General features: G+C 39.6%; 1 protein-coding gene across 4 annotated transcripts in view; it reads left to right on the top strand.

Moving 5' to 3' along the window:
* The window catches only part of USP9X (ubiquitin specific peptidase 9 X-linked), a 147,232-nt gene that overhangs the window by 24,348 nt on the left and 102,085 nt on the right, over nt 1-20,799 (top strand). For all 4 annotated transcript variants that reach the window (XM_007991439.3, XM_007991437.3, XM_007991438.3 and 1 more), the window contains exons 2-4: nt 12,030-12,283; nt 17,362-17,507; nt 19,748-19,827. In XM_007991439.3, coding sequence (XP_007989630.1) covers nt 12,188-12,283; nt 17,362-17,507; nt 19,748-19,827 — 322 coding nt within the window. In that variant the 5' untranslated portion in view covers nt 12,030-12,187. The remainder of the gene's footprint in view (nt 1-12,029; nt 12,284-17,361; nt 17,508-19,747; nt 19,828-20,799) is intronic.

The raw sequence follows: 20,799 nt of genomic DNA, 5'->3' as shown, positions 1-20,799 counted from the left end.
CTTGAATATGTGTACCAGATCGAGAAGAGAAGCCATTAAAGGTTTTAGAGATGGAAAGTGTTAAGATTAATTTAGCATTAATATACTGAACGATTGGTGTAGTAGTGTGGACACTAGCCAGGATGCTGTTAAAATAGGAGTCTAGGCTAGAGTGGTTTGAGTGGGAGTGGAAAAGATAACATTGGACACATTATAAAAGAGGAATGAAGGAGATGGGAAGGGAGAGATTTGACTTTTACTGTATTTCCCCACACCCCCAATTTTAGTTTTGAGCTCTGCTGTAGACTGAATGTCTCCACTCCCCCACCCCGAAAATTCATATGTTGAAACCTAACCCCCATGTGATGGTATTAGGAGGTGTTTGGGAGGTGACTGGGTCATGAGAGTGGAACCTTCACAAATGGGATTAGTGCCCCTGTATTAGTAAAAGAGACTCAAGGAGAGGCACACTTTCTGCCTTGTGAAGATACAGCAAGATTGCTATCTGTGAACCAGAATGCAGGCCTTCACCAGACACTAAAATATGCTTGGCCCCTTGATCTCCAGCCTCCACAACTGTTAAGTGTTACTTGAGCCACTCACTCTGAGCTTTTGTTACAGAAGGGGCTAAGAGAAACACCTATTGTTTGCCAATGAATCCTTGGGATTCAGTGATGAGCAAAGCTTGCATAGCTTCTGCCCTTAAGGAGCTTTTATGTTTTAGTAGAACATAAACTCACACAGGTGCTATGAGAAAATAGGGTAGCTGGCTCATAGAGCCTAGGATATGAGTACTTGATGAATCCTGACTCAGGAGAGTTGGGAGCTGATGAATTAGTATGGGTAAAACTAAGCAGAGTGCTTTGTTCAGAGGCTCTCAGAGGTGGCATGAAGGAGCACCTTGTGAAGGAACAAGAAGGCAAATTGAACTGGAGTTTGGACAAGCTTTGGGTCGGGTTAGCTGCAAGATGAGGCTGGAATTGGGTGTTTGAGGGCCTTGTAGACCATTAGATAAGTATTTTGATCTTCATCCTGGTCTTCGAACATTTTTTTTTTTTTTTGAGATGGAGTTTCGCTCTTGTTGCCCAGGCTGGAGTGCAGTGGCGCGATCTTGGCTCACTGCAACCTCTACTTCCTGGGTTCAAGCAATTCTCCTGCCTCAGCCTCCTGAGTAGCTAGGACTACAGGCATGTGCCACCACGCCCGGCTAATTTTGTATTTTTAGTAGAGACGGGGTTTCTCCATGTTGGTCAGGCTGGTCTCGAACTCCTGACCTCAGGTGATCTGCCCCTCGGCCTCCCGAAGTGCTGGGATTATAGGTGTGAGCCTATAATATATCCCGGCTAGTCTTTGAAGATTTTTAAGCAGTGCCATGACATGTTTTGCATTTCAGTAATACTCATAGTGATGATTTTTAATACCAAAAGAACAAAACAATTGTAAGAATGGATGCAGGCCTGACAGTCACTGTGCTTTCAAGAGAAAGCTCAATCCCTTTTCCCTGTTGTTTCCTCTTCTCGTTTGAGTTTATAGAAAACAACAGAAGGTTCTATAGAGAACCTTCATGGTATAGTGGAAGAGCCAAGGGTTTTAGAGTCTTAACGGAAATATTGTGATCTTATATAAGCTCAGTGTACTTAATCTCTTAGCTTCTATTTATGTCTGTTAAATTGGACCGATGGCTGTGTGAGATAGGTATTATGATTAAGTGAGATTATACAAATAAAGCACCTACTGTTGTGTCTGATACACAAATAAGTACTTAAAACTTTTCAAGAATAACATAAGATAGAACAGGAAAGGAGCCACAGAGAACCTTTTAATGAAATGGAACCAACAAGTCCACAAAAGAAAATAAATCTTTAGCATAAATACTGAGACCTGTTTCGCCTTGCCCACAGGGTAGTTATGGACCATAGTGTCTGAATATAATTTATTGTGAGGTGTATGCCACAAGTAATTATAAGTAGTTAAATAATTAGTTAAACAGTAATGTTTGCAAATGAGATTACCTAAAAATATTAGAGTCAAGGTTATCTCCTTAATAATTATTTTCACTCATATTTCATGTGTTTTCTTTTGAGGCATCAAAAGAACCCTTCAAGTCCAGCACATAAACTATTAATATTTGCTATTTTTGTTTTGTGTTCTGCTTTATACAGTTTTTGTGTTTTGGCAATTTCTCGGTGTCCATAGAAGTGTGTCAAGCCTGTGATAACCTTATTTTAGTGTCCTTTCTCATGCTGTGGTAGAAAAACTGCTGTGTAGGATACTTTTTCTCTAGACAACAATGCATTAAGATTTTGTCTTTAAAAACATATTGAATCTGTCATAGCAACAAAATCTTCAATTTAAAAATTCAAAAAGATCTAAACTTGGCTTAAAAATAAGTTTTTTTTGTTGTTGTTTTTATTTGAGACGGAGTCTCACTCTGTCACCCAGGCTGGAGTGCAGTGGCACGATCTTGACTCACTGCAAGCTCCGCCTCCCAGGTTCACACTGTTCTCCTGCCTCAGCCTCCCTGGTAGTTGGTACTGCAGGTGCCCGCCACGATGCCTGGCTAATTTTTTGTGTTTTTAGTAGAGACGGAGTTTCACTGTGTTAGCCAGGATGGTCTCCATCTCCCAACATTGTGATCTGCCTGCCTCGGCCTCCCAAAGTGCTGGGATTACAGGCATGAGCCACCGCGCCCAGCCAAAAATAAGTATTTTCATACTCCAAAATGGTGGGTATTTTGAAAGAAAGCTTAGCTGAAAAGATACTGCTTACTGGATTGTAATAAACATGAAACAATTGATTTATATGTTCACATTATAATTTTAAATCATTATATAGTTGACCCTTGAACAACACGGGTTCAAACTGTGTGGTCCACTTACACTGCAGATTTTTTTCAATAAATATATTAGAAAATATTTTGGAGATTTGTGACAATTTGAAAAAAGCACGAGGATGAACTGCATAGCTTGGAAATACTGAAAAAATTAAGAAAGGTGTGTCATGAACGTGTAAAATATATGTAGATGCTAGTCCATTTACTACCATGAAATGTACGTAAATCTATTATAAAGTTTATTAAAACTTAATGCACACAAACGTTTTTATAGACCACATGTGGTGCCATGTGCAGTTGAGAGAAATGTGAACAAATGTAAAGATGGATTAAGTCATAACTGCATAAAATTAACTGTAGTACATTTTCTACTGTAGCTTCATAGCCATCTTCTTTTGCTACTGCGGTGAGCTTGTTATAAGTATCGGATGAAAATATGTGATGCTAATCTCTGCGTGAGCAGTTCATCTCTCCAGTAAATGGTCTATCGTAAAATGATCTCTCATATTCTCATGTATTTTTCATCATGTTTAGTGCAATACCATAAACCTTGAATAACATTGCGGGACTCATGAAGTGCCACTAGTGGTGCTGGCGAATGGGCTTCCAAGAAGCAGAGAAAAGTCATGACGTTATAAGAAAAAGTTGAATTGCTTGATAGTTACCATAGATTGAGGTCTGAGGTCTGCAGCTGTGGTTGTCCACCATTTCAGATGACTGATCTTGTAAACAGATGTTGTAATATTACTGTATTGGTAAATACAGTACAGTACTATAAATATGTTCTCTCTTCTGATTTTCTTCTTTATTTTTTTTTTTTTTTTTGAGACAGAGCCTCGCTCTGTCACCCGGGCTGGAGTGCAGTGGTGCGATCTCAGCGCGCTACAACCTCCATCTCCCGAGTTTAAGCGATTCTCTGCCTCAGCCTCCCCAGTAGCTGGGATTACAGGCACACACCACCACACCTGGCTAATTTTTGTTTGCATTTTTTATTAGAGACGGAGTTTCACCATATTGGCCAGGCTGGTCTCAAACTCCTGACTTCAAGTGATCCGCCCACCTCAGCCTCCCAAAGTGCTGGGATTACAGGTGTGTGAGTCACCATCCCCGGGCTCCTTCTGATTTTCTTAACTTTTTTTCTCTGGCTTGCTTTATTATAAGAATACAGTATACATGTAACAAAATGTGTTAGTTGCCTCTTTATGATCAGTAAGGCTTCTTGTCAGCAGTATGCTGTTAGTAGTTAAGTTTCTGAAGAATCAAAAGTTATTTATGGGCCGGGCGCAGTGGCTCACGCCTGTAATCCCAACACTTTGGGAGGCCGAGGTGGGTGGATCACGAGGTCAGGAGTTATAGACCAGCCTGGCCAACATAGTGAAACCCCATCTCTACTAAAAATATAAAAATTAGCCCGGCATTGTAGTGCATGCCTGTAGTCCCAGCTACTTGGGAGGCTGAGGCAGGAGAATCAGTTGAAACCAGGAGGCAGAGGTTGCAGTGAGCCGAGACGGTGCCACTGCACTCCAGCCTGGGCAACAGAGTAAGACTGTCTCAAAAAAAAAAAAAAAAGAAAAGAAAAAAAAAGTAGTGAGGTCTGCTGCCCTCTACTGGTGAAGGCTAAGTATAGCTTGTGTTGTACAGTTAGGTCTCTTGTCTCTAGTGAGTCAAATATTTTAAGAATGGAAAAACAAGGGTTATAGATGTCAGTTAAACATAGAAATTTGAAAGAAAGAGAAGTAATTCCCTTTGATTATTGGTACGTAAAACCGGAATAGGCAAAATTCACAAGTCAAGATAATTTCCGTGTATGAGCTTAAGGATGATTTATCAAATTGTTTTCTAAGAAACTCAACTCGCTTTGATGTCCAGTAAAGGAAATAATCTGGTAGGGAGTTGGAATTGTTGTTGCTTGTTTATTGTCTCTGTCCTCAGTCTGTAATGTTCTACAAAAGCAGAGATATTTGATGCACTGTGTACTTCCATATATTCTCCTATGATTAGAACAATATGTGGCCCATGTAATGCTCAGTACACAATTTTTGAACGACTGAGCTTTGTGTTTTTATTTAAACATCTTTTTTTGGATAAAAAGAAAAATTTAGAGAAGAAAATCTTAAGTATCCTAGGATCATATATCAAATCAGAGGATTTCAGTGAGCTGTATAAAAGGAGATAGATTCTGGGACATAGGGCAAATTTTAGCAGAGTTGGGATAATGACTGGGTAAGAAAGGACAATTCTTTGTCCCGAAAGGAATTCTCTGGTATTAAGGCCCTCTGTGAAAGCTGCTGGAGAAATTCAGTTCTGCAAAGTTTAAAGTAAATGGTTTGCTGTTCATGGAGTGCTAGATTACTTAATACAGTCCAGCCTTTATCTAGGTAAAGGTGATGCTTTTCCCATTATGGAAGATGTTAGGATGCTAAGTTTGAATATGAAAAAGTGCTGTTTTTCCTAGAGGTAATCAAATCACCATTTTGGTTGTATTTCCCATTGCAGAAAATTCAAGATGCATTCTGTTTGTATAATTTGTTTTTATGAAATAAAGCGTAAAACTTCATATGGTAAATTTTCACACTGTGATTCATTGTATTTGAGCATGCCTATAGAAAGTGGTTGCTACTGTGTCAAATATTGATTGATTTGAATAATTACTAAGTTGTTCAGTTGTGTGTAGGATACTGCTGCTTTGACTTGGTAGAGAGCTTGTTCTAGCCCTGCTAGGTATGCCTAAATCTCCGTGACATAAAAAACAGGCTCTTTTAGAGTTGTGAGACTGCTGCTTGAAATCAAGCAAAGCTGTGTGATTCCCAGCTGTTTCCACCACTTGAGTATTGAATAGGATTTATTAAGAAAAGTAGTGGTGTTATTCTTGGATAACTTAATTGTATCTGTGATAAGTTTTTTCTCCACTCAAACCTGTCCAAGTTATATCTGAAAGCAATATTTTCAGATTCATTCTTCAAATATTTAGGAACTCTGCACAGTACATTGTAGAAAGGGAAATGAAAATTTAATTGCTCCATGCCTATTTCTTGCTCTTTATCTTGCATCCTAGTGTGCTGAGGGAAAGGGATCAAATTCTTATGTGGTAGTAGAGAGATGCAGCGGAGTATGCTATGCTGAGACCTGACATACCTGCTCAGCAATACTGGAAATATAGAAATGAGGACAGCTTGTCGGGTAGAAGAAACAGAGAAACCAAGAGCTAGAAAGGTGAGACTATGTAAGAGATAGGGATAGCAAGCAACTTGAGGCTTTGCTGATTGAGTGTCCTGTCATAAGCAGAAGATGATTTAGTTCTGTGGTCTTAGAGAAAGGTATTTTGAGAGAGGAGCTTCACACTGCCACTTTTCCCATTTATCTTATTTTGTTTAAAGGGATAGTCCCTTAGTTATCCACATAATACTTTGGTCTAGAATAATTTATACCATGACTTTTGTCAGATATTTCTGATTTGTCTATAGATAGTTACTGAATTCGTATAGATGGAAGGATATTGTGCATAAAAATATGAGAATATAATTTTGAGCTATTTTAGCTCAAATGATCTCCAAATGCTAAAGAACTGCAAGGTAAGGGAACAGCGAGTACTCTATATATACAATTTTACTGTGGGAAAACATACATACAATTTATCATTTTAACCTTTTTTTTTTTGAGATGGAGTTTCGCTTTGTCCCCCAGGCTAGAGTACAGTAGTGCCATCTCGGCTCGCTGCAAGCTCCGCCTCCTGGGTTCACGCTATTCTCCTGCCTCAGCCTCCCAAGTAGCTGGGACTACAGGCACCTGCCACCGTGCCTGGCTAATTTTTTTGTATTTTTAGTAGAGATGGGGTTTCACCGTGTTAGCCAGGATGGTCTTGATCTCCTGACCTTGTGATCCGCCCACCTCAGCCTCCCAAAGTGCTGGAATTACAGGCATGAGCCACCACACCCGGCTAATTTTTGTATTTTTAGTAGAGACGAGTTTCACCATGTTGGTCAAGCTATTCTTGAACTCTTGACCTCAGGTGATCCACCTGCCTCAGCCTCCCAAAGTGCTGGGATTACAGGCGTGAACCACTGTGCTCGGCTGATTTTAACCATTTTTAAGTTTGCAGTTCAGTGGCATTAAGTACATTCACATTGTGGGATGCTTACCATCATCCATTTCCAGAACTTCTCTTCTTTCCAAACTGAAACGCTATACCCCTTAAGCAATAACTCCCTATCCCCCCAGCCCCTGGCAACCATCATTCTACTTTCTGTCTGTATGAGTGTGACTAATCCGGGTACCCATGTTTGTGGAATTACGCAATATTGTTCTTTTGTGAATGACTTACTTCACTTAGCATGATGTCCTCAAGGTTCACCCATATCGTAGCACCTGTCAGAATTTCCTTTCTTTTTAAAAAATACTGAATAATCCACTGAATGTATGTACCACATTTTGTTTGTCCTTGGATTACTTCCTGGAAATACTTTTAAAAGAGACATAGTATTGGCTTAGTAGACAAGGTGATCTCCCCGGCCCCCAACTTGCCCCACACTTGGGAATATATAGTCGCTTACCTCGTCGCTCTCAGGAGGAGATGGTAGGGAGTGGAGGTTGTATTTATTTTCGGGAAAAAAACCAGACTCCCAGGTGGTGCTGATGAATCCATCTCTTCCTACCCTTTTGTGATTAATTGGATCTGTGTTCAGGATTCCCAAGTTTTGCCTGAATTCTAGACGTGTAGAGCCAACTCTCTAGTGGTTTTCACCTCAGTTTCAGTGTTAGAACTGTAAGAACTGCCACTCTATCCCTTTCCTTTGAAGAGAAGTGGACGGGAAACCTGGAGTCCAGGATTATATAAGCCAAGGAAGCTCAGAGTTTCAAGAAGGGAGAGGAGTTCAGTGTCTAATGATGAGAACTGTGTCTAATGATGAGAAGAGGGCAAACAGGATGAATATTGAGAAGCAATTACTTGATTTGTCAGTTAGTAAGTAGAATGTCGGGCCTTCTTCTCGTGCTTCCCCTAACGCACATACTCAAAAGCTTTGTATGTAATTTTTAGGGGAATTAATCTTCAAGCCCATCCCTACATCTCAATTAAGACCTTCTGGCTTAAAGCAGTTTTAGTTTTAGTAGCTTTGGGTGGAGCCAGGTGAGAATGGACAAAGTGAAAGGCAAGATGGGCGGGGCATGGTGGCTCACAACTGTAATCTCAGCACTTTGGGAGGCCAGGAGGGAGAATTGCTTGAGCCCAGGATCTCGTGACCAGCCTGGGTCTTAAAACAACAACCACCAAAAACCCAAAATTTACAACTTAGCTACTCTGTCTCCATCACATTTATTTAAAAAGAAAGAAAAGGGGAGGTGGAGACAGTGTTATGACTTGTGGGAAAAGGGAAGGGCAGACACTGGTGATTTTCAGTAGGGAAGATTCAAGCACAGGCTGGGAAAAGATTGATTGGGGATGATGATGATTGGAGCATCATCCCTTGGAGAGGGTATACAATGGGATCATCACCCCAGGCTGAGGGACAAGAAGAAGAAACTGGAGCAGATTTGAGGTATAAAGTTGAATTGGTTATAAATTTGAGAATAAAGTTGAATTGGTTATCTAGTATTTTGAGTGCCAAGAATATAATCATTCACATATTAGCCTGGTGTGGCGGCACGAGCCTGTAGTCCCACCTACTTGGGAGGCTGAGGCAGGAGAATTGCTTGAACCTGGGAGGCGGAGGTTGCAGTGAGCCAAGATTGCGCCACTGTACTGCAGCCTAGGTGACAGAGCGAGACTCCGTCTCCAAAAAGAAAATAATCATTCACATAATTTGTCAGCAGACCCAAAGTGACTAAGGAAAATGATAGGCAGGTTTCTCAAGGTTTTTAAAATTGTCTGCTTCACGTAACACTCTTTGTAATTTAGGGTGTATAAAATGGATAACAAAAGCGAAAGAGGGACTGCTTAAAGCAGACCTTTTCATTTTTGTTTTCCACTTTATGTGTTTAAAGAGCTTCTATGTCTTAGACTCACCAGTACTTGATAGTATCAGTCTTAAAGCTTTGTTTTGCTTTGCCAGTTTGATCAGTGGAACAAATCTTGGTTTTGTAATTTGCATTTTCACAATTACTAATAAGGTTGAGAGGCAGGCTAGTGTAGCATTTAAGAGCTATGGACTCCCTGGGTTTGAATCCCATTTTGCCACTTAGTACTTACTGATACAGGTAATTTACTTTTGCTCTCTGTGCCTCCCTTTCCTTAGCTGTGAAGAGGGATGATACTAGTTCCTACTATATACATTTGTAAGGATTACAGTGCTACAAACAGTGCCTAACGTGTGAAAAGCTCTATTTTAAAATTACATTTTATTTCATGTATTTATTAGTCATTTCTATTTCTTTTTCTGAGAAGTCTGCATACCCTTTGCCTGTTTTTCTACTGAGGTGTCTTTATTTTGTAATTTGTTGGACATATATAGTTACGGATACTTTCTTCTACTCTGTTTGCTCTTTAATTTTTCAGAGAAAAATCTGACTTCTTCCTGAAGCCTCTGAATTTTGCCTACAGGAGGACATATCTTAAAAATCAGTTTTTGTGTGTGCTTTAGTCAAGTTTTTTTTGTTTGTTTGAGGCAGGGTCTCGCTGCATTGCCCAGGCTAGAGTGCAGTGGCCCCATCTCAGCTCACTGCTACCTTCACCTCCTGGGTTCAAGTGATTCTCCTGACTCAGCCTCCTCAGTAGCTGGGACTACAGGGGTGAGCCACCATGAGTGGCTAATTTTTTTTTTTTTTTTTTTTTTTGGTATTTTTAGTAGAGATGGGGTTTCACCATGTTGGCCAGGCTGGTTTTGAACTCCTGACCTCAAGTCGCCTGCCTTGGCCTCCCAAAGTGCTAGAATTACAGGCGTGAACCACTGCTCCTGATTTTAAACATATTCCTCTAGCACTTTCTATAGTTTACATTTTCCTCATTAATCTACCTATAATTTGTGTGTATGTTGGGTGGAGGCGGGGGTTAAAATGTACATCAACTTTTTTTTGACAATGATAGAGAACTTGAAGAGGAAGAAGTCTTAGAGTCAGATCTGAATTAGAGTCTGTTCTGCATAACTTGGGCAAGCCCCTGCTGTCTCTTATTTTTGACTCTGTAAAATGGAGATACTACTCAATTTCTGTGCTGCATAGACTGGGTATGAGAATCAAGTGAGTTGTGGCAAAGCACTTGGAAACTTCCTGCAATGGCTTAGTAACCTAAGTGTCTGGTGAAAAATACTTGGGTATTAATATTACAGAAGCAAGCCCCAGGTATGTTTTATATACCATGGTGTACGTTCGGTCTTGAATGTCTTAAGCCAGGTCATGATTAGAAAACTTAGAAATGAAACTTTGCAATGCTTGTGGGAAGTCTCTCTTAATCTCTTGAGAGCCAGTGAGTTAGAACCAATCAGTTAAGTTTCTCTATCTGGTGGCATGTTAGAGTCATTCACTGGGGAAGATTTTTTGCAAAGTACTGATGCCTAGGCCTCACTCCCAGATACTGTAATTTATTCCATCTGGAGAGGAACCTGGGCATCAGTGTTTTAAATAAAATCACTTCAGGTGATTTTATTGTGCAGCTGAAGGAGGGCTACTGATACAATGAATATAGAATTGAGGATTTGGTAGCATTCTTCTATACTCGTTTGCTGGTCAGGTTGTAAAGAAGAGTTCCCTGTTCTTAAACAGTTGTGGCCTTCTAACCCTGGCTCTAGGATAGGCTGGAGTCAAAACCTTGCCAAAGTAGAGAGCTGAGATCATCTGACAAATTAAATTGTATTGGAGTGTTACGTAGTTTGAACCCTCTTAAAGAAAATTTTGTCAGAGGTTTTTGGGGTTTTCAGGGTTTTTTGTTTGTAGGGGGTGAAGAGGGTGGGGAGCTTAACAGAAATTTGTTCTCTCAATTCTAAAGGCCAGAAGCCCAGTATCAGTGTGTTGGTAGGTTTGGTTTCTTCTCTGTGGCTTGCAGGTGGCCACCTTTTTGCTGCATCTCTACGTGGTCTTATTCTGTATGCGTGCACCCCTGATGTTTCTCTCCAAAGTGTTAAAAGTTTATGTTAAAAGCACTTGGAAGCTTGTTTAAAAAACCATTTATAATGCCCTAGTATCAGTGATAAATGTTAGTTGTGCAGCCTTCCTTAAAATGTTTTAAAAAATTACTTTATACTTTGTCTTAGTACACATTATTGAAACAGGAGACTTCCCTGACCCCCTCACAGGACGGGACGTGTGACAGGGGTGTGGCTTGTTTATTCCTCTTATGGGAAGGGGAGCTCACAGGTGAGCAGGTACAGGAGCCAGGGCGAGCGCTTTTGGGCTCCGGCCCCACAGCAGTGTCTAGGAGTGTTACAATGCTCTTTTAGCCCTGTTGTCCCAGCATAAGTGTTAAACAGCTCAGAAAAGAGTCAGTGTGACATCCTTTTTGGGTTCCCACATTCAGGGCATCCCGAGTTCTTTTCCTGTGTCCGGGAAGAATCAGGTCACAGGGACTTGAAGGATGGTGAATGTGGAGATTTTATTGAGTGAGTGATGGAAGTGGCTCTCAGTGGGATCGGGAGCTGGTGAGAGGGGATGGAGTGGGAAGATGATCTTCTGGAGTTGGGCTATCTCTCAGCCAGTCTCCAACCGCCCCCAGCTTCAACCTCCTCTCCACCTTTAGACATTTCCTCACTTCTCTTCTTCTCTGCTGTGCTACGCTGCTCTGCCACTCTTCTGCTTTTGGAGCCTGGGGCTTGGGGTTTATATGGGCACAGGATAGGGGTGCGTGGCAGGCCAAAAGGGAACACTTGGGCTGAAAACAGGAATGCCTGTTCTCATTTAGGGCTGCAGGTCCAGGCTTGAGCCCTCGCCAGGGACCCCACCCTCATACCTCCTGTCCTTATTATTCTTGCAGTATAATGAATGCATCAGCAAATTGAAAACAGATAGTTTTTGCCCTTTCTTAATTTAATTAAAATGACAAGTAGTTTGATATATTGCCTTTGGAGTCATTTCCAGGAGGCTATATTTGTTTTCTTGGTATAATGGCCGGTGTAACATTATCAGTTTTAAGTTAAATGTAGTATTAATGAAACTTCAGCTTTTTACTTTCTCTTCTTGTTTCTATAGCCCCTTTTTCCTGACTAGATTAACTGGTGATACTAAATTTGAACAGTTCCATAATTCATGTTTTTTATGTCTAAAACCAATTATTTTTTCCCCTTTCTATTTGTAGGTTATGCAATGGTCTCTGCAAGATGGTTTATTCTTGAATTGGACCTTTTTAAGACTGACAAATGCTGGTACTTCATCTTCTATAAGTGGACTATAATTTCTTTTCTCAAGACAACTACATAAGCAGACAAAATTGCAAAGATCTGCCCTGTGTCGAGTATGACAGCCACGACTCGTGGCTCTCCGGTCGGAGGGAATGACAACCAGGGCCAGGCTCCTGATGGACAGTCTCAGCCCCCCCTCCAACAGAATCAGGTAGGATGTTGAAGATACTAGTTAAAGCTACAGTGGAGTGGGGCTGGGCTCAGTGGTTCACACCTGTAATCCCAGCACTTTGGGAGGTCAGGGCAGGCGGATCACTTGAGGTCAGGATTTTGAGACCAGCCTGGCCAACAGGGTGAAACCCTACAAAAATTAGCTGGGCGTGGTAGCGTGCGCCTGTAATCCCAGCTACTTGGGAGGCTGAGACAAGAGAATCGCTTTAACCTGGGAGTCTGAGGTTACAGTGAGCTGAGATAGCGCCACTGTACTCCAGCCTGGGTGACAGAGCTAGTCTCTGTCGCGAAAAAAAAAAAAAAAAAACGAAAAACCAAAACCTACCTTGGTAGGTCTACTGTTGGGGTACTAAATGATGGAACATGTTCTAAATACTTTGTGAAGCAACTGTTATTTTAAGTTTTGATTAACAAAAGTGAACAGGTCAGGCGCGGTGGCTCACACCTGTAATCCCAGCACTTTGGGAGGCCGAGGCAGGTGGATCACGAGGTCAGGAGTTCGAGACCAGCCTGACCAATATGGTGAAACCCCGTCTCTACTAAAAAATACAAAAATTAGCTGGGTGTCGTGGTGCGCGTCTGTAGTCCCAGCTGCTCAGGAGGCTGAGGCAGAAGAATCCCTTGAACCCAGGAGGCAGAGGTTGCAGTGAGCCGAGATGGCGCCACTGCATTCCAGCGTGGGCGACAGAGTGAGACTCCATCTCCGAAAAAAAAGAAAAAAAAAAGAAAAATGAACATAGGTCTCACATAGTAACAAGAAAGCTCAAGTGGTGTAGATGGTAATCCTTGACTATGTAGTCCATCTTTTTCTGGCGGCTTAACTGTCAGTCATTAAAATTAAGCCATGTGTCGATTCTAAGAGGGAAAACATTAAATCGTTCAGTGTAGCCTATGATTAGCATGGACCCATCATAAATCATGACACCACTTTCTACCCCATACATACATACAATTGTAAATTGTCAATTTACGATAAGATTATAAAAAGAACACGGACCCAAGTCATGTTGCCTAGCATTCAAATTTCAGCTTTGTACTATATTTGCGTTATGACTCTGGGTAAATTACATAACCTCTAAGCCTCAAGTTTGTCTGTCTGTACAGTGAGGGTAATAATAGTGTAACTACTTCATGGGTTGTTAAAAGGATCAATTGAAGTAATGCTAAACATAGATTTTGGTATTAAGGTTTTATGCTGACCTCAAAACTCATAGGGTGTGTCTCTTTCTGTTCTCTGGATGAATTTATGCGAAGTTTATTATTTGTTCATTAATTGTTTGGAAGATTTTACTGGTGGACCCATCTGGCCTGGGGTTTTATTTATGTAAAAGTTTTAATTGAAGATCCATTTTTTTATTTGGAGATGGAGTCTTGTTCTGTTGCCCAGGCTGGAGTGCAGTGGTGTGATCACCATGTTGGTCAGGCTGGTCTCGAACTCCTTACCTCGTGATCCGCCTGCCTTGGCCTCCCAAAATGCTGGGATTACAGGCATGAGCCACCTGCGCCTGGCCGATCCATTTTTTTTTAAGTGGAGGAATTTTAAAATTTTTAGCGTCTTCTGGTAAATTGTGTTTTTCAAGGAATTGGTTTATTTCATCTAGATTTTCAAATTTGAGGTAAAGTTGTTAATGATCCTTTTTATTATCTTTTTTGTGTCTTGGGGCCTATGGTAATGCTTCCTTATTTCTGATACCACTACTAATGTCATTAAACCTTCTAAAAAACCAACTCTCTTGTCTTTACTCCCTCCCCCCACCCCCTCCTGCCAACACACACACACATACACACACACACACACACACACACACACAGACGCACACATACACTCTCTCTCGCACGCGTGTGCATCTCTGTTCCTTTTAGTTTGGATTTGGTTTGCTGTTCTTTTTCTCATTTCTTGAAATGGAAATTAAGATGATTGATTTCAGTTGTCTTTTCTAATATATACAGTTTTATATTGGGAAGTATTAAACTGAATGACAAAACATTAACACTTGTGATGTGCGGCTCAAACAGTGCTTAGAGGTAAGTTAGTTGAGGTGTGTGTAAATTATCACAAACATGCTGCTTCCAATTTTTACACGTTTGTGTAGAGTCGGGTAAGTTTTTAGGCAAAAGTGTTATTTTTAAGTTTTTATACTATTATTTGGGGATAAGTTCTTATTGTCCAGCTATTACAGGTTAGATATTATAAGTAGTATAGAAAAGAGCTTCTGTCTCTCCTTTTTCCTCTTCCTCTGCCATTTTAGAGAAGTGAACAAGTTGGGGTTTTTTTCTCCCCCAAATAAGTGTGTCAGTTTTATTCCTTTTCCTCTCTAGTTCCCATTTTCGAGACATAAAATATTAAAGTGTATGGTCACAGGTCTTGGACAGAGTTAAGTCCTTCCTGTATCATACATTTGTTAGCCAGTATTCAGGTTTTTAAAAGCGTAGTCAGAGGTTTGAGTTGGATGCCAAAGATTTCTAATTTTAAACCAGAAGCTAGTAGTTAGAGTTCCAATATCTTTCCCTTTCTATACCTGCATTGTCCATGAAATTCTAACCTCTTTTGCAATGTTTCTGATTTGCATGACTTTGGACAAAAATCAAACCTTTTATTTAACCTTACTCTTATTTTAAGGTATGCTTGATGATTTTTAGAGCTCTTGGGTTTGTGATATTCAACCTAATATTCTATGTCTACATTGTGTTCCTTTTCTTCTAAAAACTTTACATTTTTTAAGATGACTGGTAATTTAAAATAACAAAGGAATGAAACAAATCACATTATCCCTCACCCTAACATTTTGTTTTTCTCTACTTATTAATGTTAGGATTTTATTTTATAAGATCTGACACGGTTGTACCAAGAAGCAGCAACCAAAGTGTTAATCACTGTTCAATTTAGGGCTCACTTTTTGGATATGCTTTTTATGTGCTGGCATAAAGGGAATTTCTAAAATCAGATTTTTCACTTAAATTTTTTTAAGCATGCCGTTAAAAATATTCTCTTAGAGAATTTTAGGCTTTAGTATGTAGTAAAACTCGAGAAATGAAACAGCCTTGGCAGAGGCACTGTGGGATGAACACTTTTGGATGCGGTTGCTGGGAGGGTGCAGATTTTCTGGAATGAAATTTGGCAGTATATGTCAGTGGCCTTCAAAGAAATTGTTTATACTGTTCTAGTAATTATGTATCCAGGATCCTATCCTAAGGAAAAGTTGAAGTTCAACACAAAGGTTTATATATGAGAACATTCATTACGGCTATGTTTATGTTTGTTAGCAGTAAAAAATACCAAATACTAAATGTCTCCTTAATTTTGTTTAATTCATGCAATATTATCTGGCCATTAATATTTTTTTAAGATTTCTAATGATCAAAAATATTGAATACCTAGATACATTGAATGGAAAAGGACACAGACTTAAGTATAATTCCAGTTTTATTGAACATATATATGGACAGTTTTTATTTACTCTTAAAGATTACAAGGAAATAAATATCGGTGGTGTTTATAGGTGTGGAATTACAGGTGTTTTAAATTTTATTTTTTATATTTTCTATTTTCTATAAGCATGTATAAACTATGTCAGGGGGAAAGGAGTTAAAAAATAATAAAGCAGGCTTCCAAAGTTACATACTTCACATCAGACATTTTTGTTGGACTTGTAACACTTGACTTCTGTGCTGTAGTTTCCTTTGCCTTGAGACCAGCTCTGTGGGCACCTGCACAGTGTTCTCCATCTTAAGTAGAAGTTCACCAGTTAGTTACTAATTGACCATATGAGTTCATGTATAAACTTTGTAAGTAAAACATATTAATGCTGGTAAACTCATCTGTCTTCGTGCAAGTGCTTACTTATGCAACTCTTTATTTTACAACTGTTCAATAGGTGCTTGAGTGTTAGGGCGAGGGGCCCCTTTCTCTTAAAGGGCCATCAGCCTACAGTGAATAGAAAATTCAAGAACATATGAGTAAAAATCAGTTTAAAATTTAGGTTAGTTTCATTTTGAAAGGGAAGATACCACTTGCTTTCTGAATTAAGAGTGAAGGTCATAAAAGTTCATTCACTTAGTTGTGAAAATATGCACTGCTAAAGCAGGGGGGAGAGAAAGACATGCTAAAAATGAGGAATAAAAGAAGTGAAAAATAGCCACATTAGTTGAAAGTGATGTTACTTATTTAAGAACCATAATCATGAACTTCTAAATAATTGTTGTTTGAGTAATAGTTTGGGTGTAGGGAAATTATGGAATAATTACGTTTTCCCCCCTTCAAATAAAAAAAAGTAGAAGTTATAAATTATAATGTGTAAAATGAGATGTATCATATTTGTAGAATAATTTCTGTCATGGCTCATATAATGGGAAATGTAAGCAGAGAGGCAGTACACATTATGATTAAGAACGCAAACTATTTAGACTTCGATTCAAATCCTGAGTGTAGAATTTGAGTTGTGTGATCTTGGGCTACTTTTGTCTGAGTTTTTTTCATCTATTAAATGGCAGTAGCATACTTCATTAGGTTGTTGAGGATTGAATGAAATTATTTTAAAGCACAGTAGTACAGAGATGGCCTGAAACATCATAAAATTTCAATTATTTTATCTTTTGTAAAAATTTACAATACAGTTGTCCCTTAGTATTCATGGAAGATTGGTTCCAGGACCTCTTACCACTTGGATAGCAAAATTGGTGTATGCTCAAGTCCCTGATATAAAATGGTTTAGTATTTGAATATAACTCATGTACATCTTTCTGTATATACTTCACATAATCTCTAGATTACTTATGATGCCTAATATAGTGTAGATGCTGTATAAATCGTTATTATGCTGTATTGTTTGGGGAATCATGACAAGCAAAAAAGTTTGTACATATTCAGCACATATTCAATTTTTCCTGAATATTTTCGATCCAAGGTTGTTGGTTGACTTTGCAGATGCAGAACCCATGGATATGTAGGGCTATTTACTGAATTTTAAAATCTGCAATGCTTGTCTGTGTTGATATTTGGATTACTATTTTACATATGTTATAGAAACTTAAATGTGGAATATTTAATTTTTAATTAAGACTTCATCGCCTGATTCTTCCAATGAAAATTCCCCGGCAACTCCCCCAGATGAGCAAGGTCAAGGTGATGCCCCACCACAGCTTGAAGATGAGGAACCTGCATTTCCACATACTGACTTGGCCAAGTTGGATGACATGATCAACAGGTGAGTTGGTGTGTAACACAGAAGAAAGAGAGCAGACAGGAAAGTAACCCCACTGCCTCCTTAATAGTCTTTACAGCTTCGTCACTACCAAGTGCTTTATAACCCATGATTCTTAATGGATTTAATAAATGAAAGGGGGTGACAGTGTTAGTAAAATTTTCACATTAATGATGATGACCCTGCTTAGTTTGTTTCTGAAGTAAAATTGTATGTTCAGTTTCCCTCTTGGAGAGTTTATGAAGTTTTTTTCTCATTGGTCTCTTGGTTGCTGGATGACTTTCATAATTTTGGGATAGCCTGCGGTAAATCAGGTCATGAGGACATTGAGTTCCTCAGAACCTGATCCTAGTGAACTCTTTAGTTTGAGCCATTTAACCATCCTAGATGTTTCCTTTTTTTGGTCTTCATCTCAGGGAACAGTTCAGAATATAATTTTTCACACTTGTAGTACAAACAACCACCCTATCCCACCCCCACACACTTTGATTATTTAGAGGAAGACTCCAAGAGAGTGAAGCTTTAAGCTTTTGTGCAGAGGAAGAAAAAGATTTCAAGAGGCTAGGGAAGAGCACATCAAAGAATCCCATATGACTGTGGTCTTGACTGTGGGCTCAACAAGTGAGTGCCAGGAAGGTGTGACACATTTCCCCCTCACTACCCAAAAGGAAAGTAATGAAAACACATGTTCTTAAAGGCACTTGCTTTACTGAGTTGTTTTTTTTTTTTTTTAATTTCATTTTCTAAAAATAAGTCAACACTATTAAATGCATAATGTGAGAGGAAATAAAAATCCTTTGCATTAAAAAAAATCTAAATACATAAATAGTGAGTATGCATTGTTAAACAGAAATATTTTATGTAGGTAAACTTCTCTATACTTTCCAACCCTTACATGCACATATTCCTGCCAAAAATTACTGTTAACAATTAGTACATTCTCCAGATTGCCTTTGTGTTTACTATCATATATGAATTGATTTTTCTATAAATACAGGATTCTTACTATAATTTTGTAACTTGCTTTCATTTATCTTGAATACTTTTCCTATTAATATCCATTGTTTTTAATTATATATTTACAAGAATACATTGTGTGATTCTGGCAGGTGTCTATAGTAATGGTATATAATTATGTTTAATGGTGGTCCCTGATCATTCTCTATAGCAGTGATACCATAGCAGAAGGTTGTATTGTTTGTTGCTTTTCCATACTTGTCTGGTGGTTGGTGATTGGTAGTAAAATACTTCTTAGGCTGAAGTTGCATATTATTAGCAAGTTCTCAGTGGGGAGAAAAATATAAATGATTTTTTTTTTTTTTTGAGACGGAGTCTCACTCTGCCACCAGGCTGGAGTGCAGTGGTGTGATCTCGGCTCACTGCAACCTCCGCTGCCTCGGTTCAAGCGGTTCTCCTGCCTCAGCCTCCTGAGTAGCTGGGACTACAGGAGTGCGCCACCACGCCCAGCTAATTTTTGTGTTTTCAGTAGAGACGGGATTTCATCATGTTGGCCAGGATGGTCTCGATCTCTTTTCTTCTTTTTGAGACAGAGTCTCTCTCTGTTGCCCAGGCTGTAGTGGAGTGGCACGATCTTGGCTCACTGCAACCTCCGCCTCCCAGGTTCAAGTGATTCTTCTGCCTCAGCCTCCTGAGTAGCTGAGATTACAGGCATGTGCCACCATGCCTGGCTAATTTTTGTATTTTTAGTACAGACGGAGTTTCACCATGTTGGCCAGGCTGGTCTTGAATGCCTGATGTCAGGTGATCCGCCTGCCTTGGCCTCCCAAAGTGCTGGGATTACAGGTGTGAGCCACCACTTCTGGGCGACCCTGTCTCTTACCACAAACAAAAAAGCAGGAGGAGTGGGGGCGGTGCAATGAAGAGGTTTATCATGTCTCCTTTGATCTGATTCCTGAAAGAGCACTTCCCTGTGAATTTTAACAAAAATATCCCTGATACCTAATTAATTAATATTTGATTGTTATAATAGTTTTATATCTTAAGTTATCAAGATAATTTAGTTTTCTTCCCTCTCTTATTGCTGTATCTTTTGACAGTACCTGTAAAAATTTGTAGAGACAACAGATGGTGCTTACTCCCACAAAGCAGATATTCCGCCAACCTTGTCTTAATATTTTAATATTAAATATTTTCATAGCAAGATAATTATAATTAGTAGCTCATTTGTAGTGCCTCTTTTAGTGTACAACCATTAAGCATGTTTTATTTTATAAACCTTTTAGGCCTCGATGGGTGGTTCCAGTTTTGCCAAAAGGGGAATTAGAAGTGCTTTTAGAAGCTGCTATTGATCTTAGTAAAAAAGGTAAGTTATATGTTTTTATGCTTTCTATAATGTATGCTACTATATGTGCTTTTACTTTATCCCAAAAGTGGGTGAAATGGATTTGTTTTCCTCCATTTAATTGAGGGTCTTACCTGTTATGGGAAATAATATACAGAAGAACATTTTACAATTAAGTACCCTATAAATGATGGATGGTATGATGGACTCCAGACATACCTGCCCCCTGCCCCGCCTTGTAATTTATCTTGAGTCATTTCTGTCCTCAAAATATGTACTGTGTAAGTCTACAAATTATTTACACTTGCCCTTTGACTGCTTTACTAAAATGACAATGAATTAGGATGTGTGGCTCTTTGTACCTAGTAAAATCTTCATTCATAATCCTTTAGGTAAAAATTACCATTTTGTTAATATTGTACTTTTAAAATAAACTGTCTCGCTTACATGTTTGTAAGATTGGGTCTTCTTTGTCACCCAGGCTGGAGTGTGGTGATGTGATCACAGCTCACTGCAGTCTCTACCTCCTGGGCTCAAGCAGTCCTCCCACCTCAGCCTCCTGAGTGGGACACAGGCATGCACCATCATGCCCACTAATTTTTTTTTTTTTTTGAGATGGAATTTCGTTCTTGCCCAGGCTGGAGTGCAGTGGCGTGATCTTGGCTCACTGCAACCTCCACCTCCTGGGTTCAAGCAATTCTCCTGCCTCGGCCTCCCAAGTAGGTGGGATTACAGGCGCCCACCACCATACCCGGCTGATTTTTGTACTCTTAGTAGAGACAGAGTTTCACCATGTTGGCCAGGCTGGTCTCGAACTCCTGACCTCAGGTGATCCACGTGCCTTGGCCTCCCAAAGTGCTGGGATTATAAGGCATGAGCCACTGCACCCGACTAATCTCTTTTTCCTCTTTCTTTCTTTTTTTTTTTTTTTTTTTTGTAGAGACAGACTGGTTCCCCAGGCTGGTCTTGAAGTCCTGGGTTCAAGCGATCCTC

This window comes from Chlorocebus sabaeus, chromosome X, assembly GCF_047675955.1.
Source record: "Chlorocebus sabaeus isolate Y175 chromosome X, mChlSab1.0.hap1, whole genome shotgun sequence".
NCBI lineage: Eukaryota > Metazoa > Chordata > Mammalia > Primates > Cercopithecidae > Chlorocebus > Chlorocebus sabaeus.
Note: the sequence above shows the minus strand (reverse complement) of the source record. Positions and strands in the feature narration are given on the sequence as shown.